Here is a 9,452-nt window from a genome sequence, read left to right on the forward strand (position 1 = left end):
AATAGATCACTCCAGTGGTGAGTGTGAAACAGCAGGATCAATCAGAGTAACGTGTGTGTGCCGCTAAGAGGTGGAACAAAGGCCAAAGCCGTACACGGAGGCCAGGATAATAAAGTGTTCTGAGAAGGTTGGGGCTTGTGGTGGTTTGGGGCAGAAACATTACATACAGGAAAGGCAAATCCATAACCAGCGTAAATGTCTACTCCAGTAAGTGCTGTCCTTTCCATGGAAGTAGTGGTCCAAGGTAGTCAACCTGCCACCAGGTCTCTGGCTGGTCACCCCGGGGAATGGTGCCACATCTGGGGTTGTGGTCTCTGCTGTTGGCAGATCCGGCACTCAGCAGCAGCTGTAGCCAGGTCAGGCTTGGTGAGTGGAAGCCCATGTTGTTGAGCCCGTCTCTGCCACCACGGCCACTTTGTTCATGGGTCACTGGGCAATGACAGGAATGTCTGGGGAAAGAGGCTGACTGTCCACAGAAGGGGTCATCCTATCCACTTGATTACTGAACTCCTCCTCAGCTGAAGTCACCTTTTGATGAGCATTTACATGGGAACAAGGATCTTCACATCCTCTGCCTTTTTACAGAGATCTATCCACATACGTCTTCCCCAGACAGTGTCACCAACTTTTCAATCATGCTCTTTCCAAGTCCTTGACGAGCCTACCCATTGGCTACAGCCCATGAATCAGTGAACAATATCGATCTTGACCCAAAGGTAGCATGAAGAGCAAGTCACTGGGCCTGGCTTGGGCTTTTGAAACCTCAAAGTCCACCCCTGGTGTGAAACCGGCCACACCTCCTAATCTTTTCGAATAGTGCCACTCCCTGCTGACCAAGCATTTAAATCTATGAGCCTACGGGGACCATTCTTACTCTAACTCCCACAAGACTGTATCGCCAGTCTGTAAATACTAACCAGGACGGAAGATGCAAATTCCTGGCTCTGTGTGTGAGAGTAATGATGGGTGCCCACTGAGAAGGTGAGGGCTGAGGTGGCTGAAAGGGCCAGCTGTTGTCTAAAGAGGCATCTAGCTCTCACCTTCAGCTAAAACCTGACCTCTAGGAGTGCAAGGGCACTGTGGTCGGACTTTAGCGGAAGCGGCTTTACGCCAGTTCTCCTCAGCTTATTCTGGCTTTACTGCTGTTTAGTTTTCATTTTCTGAGTCAGGGTCTTACCATCCTGGCCTTGAACACCCATCCTTCTCCCTCGGCCTCCCCAGTGCTAGGATTACAGACAAGCCCCGCCACACCCTGAGATCTGCCAGTTCTGTGGCTGTGAGGGTGGACATGGAGGCTGTGCTTTGTGGTGGGAGGCGTGTGTTTGTACCCGTGCACGGGGAAGCCAGAGGTCAACCACGGGTGTTTTTCCTCAGGAGTCACACTCCTTAGATTTGAGACAGGGTCTTTCACTGAGACCAGGTACTCACCAGTTTAGCTAGGGTGGCTGGTCAGTGAGGCCCAGGGATCTGCTTGATTCCACCTCCCTAGAGCTTTATTAGCTAAGGCTACCACAAAGGAGCTTTTCATGTGGATTCTGGGGTGGGAACTCAGATCCTCCAGCTTACACTGCAAACACTTTATTGATCGTTCTCTCTCTCTCTCTCTCTCTCTCTCTCTCAGCTCCCAAATTCGAAGGGCATTTAATTCAAGCCTTAAATGTACATCACCCCAGCCCTATCAAGGGTGATCTCCCCAATGGCCCCAGGGATCCTAAAGCAACTGCTTATTCATTTACACTTTCTCCTCCCAACAGGTATGCTCATTTATTTTGGGTACGGCATCTGGAACAGCACCCTGGAAATCAGCGCCCGAGAACAGGCCCTGCACCAAAGCACATACCAGCGCTACGATGTGGATGACCCCTTTTCTGTGGAGGAGGGGTTCTCCTACGCCACTGAGGGCGAGAGCCAGGAGGACTGGGGTGGGCCAGCTGAGGACAAAGGCTTCCATTACCAACAGATGTCAGACGCGAAGGCAAACACCCGGACGAGCAGCAAAGCGAAAAGTAAAAGCAAACACAAACAGAACTCAGAGGCCCTGATTGCAAATGATGAGTTAGATTGCTCTCCAGAGTAAGGCTAAACTCGCAGGAGCCTAGAGAGGGTGGTTTCTCTGTAAATCGGCCTGTGTGCTAGAAGGCGGAAACTCTTCCCACTCATTTCACAAACCCAGCCTTCCCCAAAGTCCGTCCCCAGGCATAACCTGTCATTTGCTACTTTTGCTGTTCAGGAGAGTTCTGTTGAAGGGTTTTGCCCAGGGCCCTTAACTGACCCCCTTGTAAAAAAATCAAAATCAAAAGACTACATGAAATTCTATTTAGTGAGCTGTCACAGCCGATAACAGCAAATGTTTGCTTTACAGGATGGATCTTTGTGCTTCTTACTAAGACCTGAGGACACTTCCTCCAGCCCTGCTGAGGCTACAGGCCCTCCGGAGAGGACCCACAAAGGTGGCTGTGGGTGTGAAGCAGCTGTCTATCCCCCAGAGCCCAGCTGGGAGCTACTCCCCCAGGGCTGTAGGTCAGGCTGTTTCAGGATCTTCTCAGTGAGCAACACTGTGTTCTTATACCTTACCACCCCAAAACTATCCATGGAGGAGACCTGGGCTTCTCTTTACTCACCAAAGTTCTTACAGTTTCCAGACTATAATTTTAGGATCCAGAAAAGATAGAATGAAGCAATTATACAGTCCCCATAGTACAGTAAGAAATGCCATCAAAGCTTTACTTAAATGCCCAAAATAAATAAATAAATAAAAGCTTAAGTAACCTCTTGAATAGATGTCAGAAGGCATTGGCAGAAAGGAACTGTCTGTCATACATTCCCTTATGCCAGACTCTAAGTTCCTGGCGATATGGTGAAAGGGCAGAGGTGGAGTGTGATTCCATGCCTCTGATATGCCTGGAAGAAATAGGCTATTTGTTTTATAATCAGATAAAAATCTTTGCAAGGAAAAGTAACTCAGCCACTGAGATCACATTGCAAATCCTACTTCATATTTCTAAAATTATAAAATCTGCAGGGTTTTTTTGGTTTTTTGTTTTTTTTAGCTAGGTGACTACCTGATTGGATGCTGCTGCTTTGAAAACAGAGGTGTGGAAGGCCAGGTACTTGAGTCATCAAGCTCAGGGAGATCGCATTCCCACCCGGATCTCACTCCTCTGGGCTCGCTCACTGTTAGAGTATTTTTCCCATTAGTTCCCAAAGCACTTTCACTGAGGCCCAGGAAAATAGCTTCCTGGTAAGGTTTAAAGTATAGGCCACCAAAGGGTTCTTAAAAGAATTTTCTCCAAAACAGGATAGACGAATTTAGAACAGAGAAAACACGAGGTTTCAATAACATGTGTACACATGTGTATGAAAACAATTTTTCTCATACTAAGATTTTTGTGAGAATCTTGGAACTGGGTAAAAGAGCAAATTCCTTGCCCTCTCCTCAACTTATCATCGGCCAAAACTTTTCATGAATATCAACTAACATCCACATCTTTTCTTTCTTAGTCTGAAGCTCATGTTTTCTTGGCATGTATTAAAGTTACAGGGAGAAGGCATGCTCCTGTTGAGCTGACTGACTGAAATATACCAAGGACTAAGGGGAGGCCATGAGGAGATCTGTAACTTCAGCCCTTGGGACGTAGGAGACAGGGAGGTGCAGGGGTGAAGGCCCATGACAGATGTGAGAGGCTTCAACACAACAGAGCAACTGAAACTATTTTTTTAAGATAATGCTTTTAGATAAATTGCATACCATGCTCTTAGCCAATGTATGCTATTGCATTCAAATAACTACATTTTAAAGATCTCGTTCATCACTCCATATTAATTCTGTAGAACCCTGGCTTCTGGTATTCATCGTATCATTTTTATGTGATGTCTGACAAAGCTGTTTCCTCTTGCCTAAACTTAACCATCACAAAGCAGTGCCTGGCCTGTAACAAACTACCCTAGAGAATTCACTGTAAAATAATTATGAGTCATGTTTGTTAAAACTAAGTTTTGAACTGATGTAGGATGCAAGAAATCTGCCTACTTTAAACATCTGTTAGGCTGGGTCCACTTCTCGGTAGAGGGGGTAATGGTCTCTTCCTTAGATATGTTTAGGAGAAATATGGAAACAAAGCGACGAATCTTAACGTGGGTGGAAAGTTATGTCTTATTGATGGTGTTTAGGTATTAAAGTAGCAATGGTCTGGTGGCAGGTGTGTGCTGTTTCTGTAGCGTAAGAAGGAGCATGGGCTTTATCAGTTAATGGCAGTGGTGTTGCTTCTGTGCAGAGCCAATGAATTATTCTCATTTTAGAAACCATTTTTCTCAGTTAGTAGCTTTAGATGTTTGCTCTCATCATTTTTCTAAAATTGTTGGGGTTATCTTCTTAGCTATCTTGGTTTTTAAAAAATATATATATGGTTTGGAAAGTTTTCTCAGGTATATAGAATGTTTTTAACCATGTTTCTTGGCTCCTGTGAAGGAGTCCCAGGTTTCACAAGGAAGTTTTCAAATACCATCCTATCTGAACATTGTATTTGTGAGACTGCATTTAAAGTAGGAGTACTTTATAAATAATTATCTTAGAAAAGCTCTTCTGGTGGGGTTCATGTACGCAGGATGTGTAATTTTGGAGCCAATAGTTTAATATTTTTAAATTGTATTCTGTTTATTTACTCTGCATCATTTCAGAAAGATTAGAGGCAGCTATTAAAACACATGTGCTCCAAAACAAAGGGGAGTAATACAGTCAAAACGGAAGGAGAAAGGCTAACACACAGTCAGAAACGTGTGCCGGGCACAAGCGCAGGACATCCGAGAGCTTTGCTGAGTTTTCCAATGAAGAGCACCTCAGAAAGCAATTGACTTGTCAGTAATGACAGCCAACACCGCTACATGCTAAAGATAAATAAATAAATAAATAAATAAATAAATAAGCCTTGCCCCCCACGAGGGCAGACTGTTAAGACAGCACAGACCACTGAAGTTCACAGAGAAGCTCCAAAATTAGATTACACTAGCCACATGTGCCTGACGGAGAGTCGTTATCAAGAAATATCTGCTGGGAGGTGGCGGCGCAAGCCTTTAATCCCAGCCCTTGGGAGGCAGAAGCAGGCAGACCTCTGAGTTTGAGGCCAGCATGCTCTATAGAGCAAGTTCCAGGACAGCCAGGACTGCACAGAATAGCCCTGTCTAGAAAAAGGAAGGAAGGGAGGGAGGGAGGGAGGGAGAGAGGAAGGGAAGGAGGGAAGGAGGGAGGAAGGAAGGCAGGAAGGAAGATCTTGATTGGTTGAATGGGAAAAAACGAGTGAATGGATGAAATAGAGGAAAATAAACTACCTATGCAGTAGTTATTCATAGAGTGCCTGTCATGTGCTATGGCATATTCTGATGCCGTAAGTGAAAGGTTCAGTTCTTAACAAGTAAGATCTAAAGGCTGGCCAGACAGCTCAGAGGGTCAAAGCAACCGATGACTTCAGTTCGATCCCTGGAACCTGCATAAAATGGAAGACGTGACTCCACATGCCTGCTCCCTGACCTCCACATGGTTGTTCTGGAACGCATGTGCACACACACACACACACACACACACACACACACACACACACACACGCACACATGCACACATGCACACACGCACACGCACACATCATGCATACACATGCAGTAATCATAAACGAAGTTTGGAAGAAATTGAATATATTTAAAACAGTAACGAAGATGGCAGGTGGGATGGAGATAATAGCGTGCTTTGGGCTTTAAATGTGGGAGACACCTCCCCACATAGGAAAGAAGAAAGAATACAGTAGACACATGCAGCCTGTGGAAGTGGCAGCGTCTTGACGAGGTAGAAACGAAAGAGGGGCGTGCCACGCCGAGGAGGGCTAAGATGCCGACTGTGAGTGAGCTGCCCTCTGAATGTTTTCCTCCAGGAAAAACAAGGAGCTGGTTTGGCTGTAGCTATGATTTGTGTGTGATTCACATGTGACACAGTAAGAATAAGGCCAGGAAAGTGGGGAAGGGACCACTTACAGACTCCAGTGACAAGCCCGTGGTTCTCCGTGGGTGGGGTGTACTTGTTGGGGTGGGGTGAGTCAGGCAAGGTTGGACTTGAGAAAAACTGGGCAGTGGCATCATTGCCCAGTAAAGGAGCAAACAGATCACACACAGACACATTTAGCATAGTAACAGAAATTCCATACTCAAAGCAATGCACTGCTCTTCCTTCCTTATGTTTTATGTAATCTTCTGACATGCAGACACGCAACACGATTTTTCAACCACTTTACAGTTTTCAGTAATTCCTTTCAATGACCAAATCTAACAGCTTCTTGTATCCACCTAATCTGAATAGTGAAACCTCCACTCCTGGCTTGACCTCAATTGAGCTCCAAACTGGTTTAAACTAGAGGGAGAAGATGAGTGTTAGAATTATGCAAAAAAAAAATCCTGGTCTGCCTCTTAGTAAGAGCAAGCCCTGGTGCCTCAGTGCTGGCCGGAATACTACAAATGCAGTCGCTATCAGGAAGAAAGACTCAGAGAAAGGTCTGCTCTGCTGAAAAGGGTGGAGAAATTGGACACCCTTTGAATCGTGCTTGTTGGAAATCACATTACCAGAGAATCCCTCTTGGAGATATATAGAATCATAAATAGAACTTCCACCTGTCTGAGTATCCAGCTGAAAGGCTAGGGGAAACTGATGTCCTATTTTTCACTGGGTTTTTACCGGGAGCCTGGGAAGTCCCTGAGACTCAGCCACAGGTTTGCCTACGTTTCCGCTCATGTTAGAATGTTCTGTGATATAAAGTCAAAAGTCAGGAAATAAGCTGGAGCCAGAGCTGGATCAGTTCCGGGGTCCTGTGGACAGTGGTCCACTCTTGGGCCCCAGGCTCCACATAGGGAGTGGGCGGGAGATGGCTTCCATTTCCCACACACGGGGTAGGAAAAGGAGGAAAGGAAGGCAAAGGTGGCGCCTGAGTGGTGGGACTCCTCTTCATTCTCAAGCGTGTTTCCAAAAGGCTTGTTAAGAAGGGTGTTTCCAGCCGGGCGGTGGTGGCGCACGCCTTTAATCCCAGCACTCGGGAGGCAGAGCCAGGCGGATCTCTGTGAGTTCGAGGCCAGCCTGGACTACCAAGTGAGTTCCAGGAAAGGCGCAAAGCTACACAGAGAAACCCTGTCTCGAAAAACCAAAAAAAAAAAAAACAAAAAAAAAAAAAGAAGGGTGTTTCCGACCCCTGTTTATGACACCATCGATCTTGCCTCTTGTCACCCTCAGGTATTTAGCTTATCTGCAGAGAGGCCCTTTGGAGACCCTAAGATCAGCAGTTAATCAGCAGTGGCCTGACCGTGAAAGAGTCCATAGTTTCAGTTAACATTGTTTCAGGCTAGAAACAGCATCTCAACCCATAGTGTCTACACCAGCAGGGCCAGAAGGCTGCTTCCTCCCAGAGCGGTCACTGCATTTTCAGTAGCCATGGTGACAGGTGAAAGAAAGCCCCTGCCAGTCCCAGTCCCATGTCCTGTTTTACTTTCTCTGAGACATTAGAACAGAGACTGGCTCATTTGCTTTTGCTTTTGTTTTATTTTTTCTTTCTGAAATGCTTCATCTCACACCGCCTCTCTCCCTCTGCTTCAGCAACTCACGAATCATCCTAAAACACTTAGGCACCTGCCTTTTGCCAAAATTACTTCTCTAAGAAATACAAAACGTGAGGCTGTCGAGACAGCTCAGTGGTTAAGAGTACTTGCTGCTCTTCCAGAGGACCTGAGTTTAATTCCCAGCACTCACGTGGCAGCTCATAACTACCTGTAACTCCAGCTCCAGGATGTCCAACGCCCTCTTCTGGCCCCCTCAGGCCCTGTGCCCATGTGCACATACTCAAACGCATACACATAATTTTTTAATAAAAATAATTCTTTGAAGAAACATGTGATGTCCTCTTTTCCTGTTTAGGGCTTAAAGCCCAAAGGGATTAGTGAAAATTTAAAGTCCATGAGGAATGCATATGTATTCTGACATATCAGCTAGAAATAGTGTTGAAATCACTCATCAGTACATGCATGGAATCACAGCCCAAAGGAGACTTCCAAAAAGACATTGTAGGTTTGGCTCTAATCTTTTACTCTTTCTGAATATTTAGTGCATGTTGGTTCATACAAGGAAGAAAAATAGTGTTCTGTTGGAAGTAGGAAACAAGGGCAGCCTGGATTTTTGTGTTAAGAACCTCCTCCGTACTTTTTGGTTTCTGTTTAGCTTTCCTGATATTAACACTGGTGGTATTGGCTAAAGGAAACTGTGGGTCATGTGGGTTTTGTCAGGAGTGCAGACTCTGACAAAGAGTGTTCATTCTGACGTTGGGATAATGTCCTGGTCCATGGACATCCATTGAGTTTTCTTGGCAGTTGCTAATATACTAGTCACATTCATAGTCATGAAGGTGAGAATTTACACTGGAAGTCATAAGCACCCCACTTCCCAAAGCGAAGACGCTGTTAATGTTCTAAAAGCACCTAAATACCTCAACTATCTGGGCTGAGAAGAGGAGCTGCAGGCTTTTAAGAGGGCAGCTGATGTCCTCATTCCGTGTAGTCAAACCGACAGGACCCGCCACTCTCCTTCTCACTGTGGAAAAGTAACATGATCATTTCATTCACATCCCAAAGTTATAAACACAACCTGTAAATTTCACTAACTTGTTTCAGTTTCGTTTGCTCCTTAAAAAGTACAACTTGCATTTTGCAGATGGTCATTTCTAGTGTGTTCTCTGCAACTTTCTTTTTCTGTATGAAATTGCTGTGTTGTTAATGTGTGTTCGTTTTTGTGGTTTTAATTCCCATTGGTGCACTGTACAATGGGATGTTGTAACGTACCATGAAGAAAAGGATAATATGCAGATGTACTATAAAGTGTGTTTTATTTTCAAATGACTGTGCTGTTGACAATATTTTGATTTATCAAAATACTAAGGGAAAGTTATAAATTTACCAAAATGTGTATATTTTAATAAATGCATAAAGCTTTATTGTGTGCCTTTACATTTAAATTTTGGTTATTAAAAAAGTCAGAAACAAAACTGTCTTGCTGTTAACTATCCACAGTAATGTAAAGCTTTAACTCGGAGAACTACCCGAAGAGGGAGGAGAACCTGAAGCTTCCTGTGCTACCTAACATCACAGTGTCTGAAGTCTGCTACTTTCCTCCATCCCAAAATGGAGATGAGTGAGTGACTCTCAGCTTACCTATTCCAATTATCCTTTGTAGAAAACAGAGAGAAATGGCCTCACTTAAAACTACTCACCTTATTGTGGAATATTCATTTCCAGCATCAAAATGTTTTCAAAACCACAGCTTATTGACTAACAAATGTAAACTTGCAAAAAATCAGAGCTGTCCAACATTTAAATTCACTTTTCTCCTTGGAGGAGGGCACAGAATCTCTACCTGAGCGACCTTCCAGAAGAGCCTT

General features: G+C 44.8%; 1 protein-coding gene across 1 annotated transcript in view; it reads left to right on the forward strand.

Moving 5' to 3' along the window:
- The window catches only part of Slc7a14 (solute carrier family 7 member 14), a 129,101-nt gene extending 120,093 nt beyond the window's left edge, over nt 1-9,008 (forward strand). The window contains exon 8 of the mRNA XM_052732109.1: nt 1,755-9,008. Within this exon, the coding sequence (XP_052588069.1) occupies nt 1,755-2,077 (323 nt within the window). The 3' untranslated portion in view covers nt 2,078-9,008. The remainder of the gene's footprint in view (nt 1-1,754) is intronic.
- The last annotated feature ends 444 nt before the right edge of the window (nt 9,009-9,452 follow it).

This window comes from Peromyscus californicus, unplaced genomic scaffold (assembly GCF_007827085.1).
Source record: "Peromyscus californicus insignis strain IS unplaced genomic scaffold, ASM782708v3 Scaffold_9__1_contigs__length_137607984, whole genome shotgun sequence".
In the NCBI taxonomy this organism is placed as follows: Eukaryota; Metazoa; Chordata; class Mammalia; order Rodentia; family Cricetidae; genus Peromyscus; species Peromyscus californicus.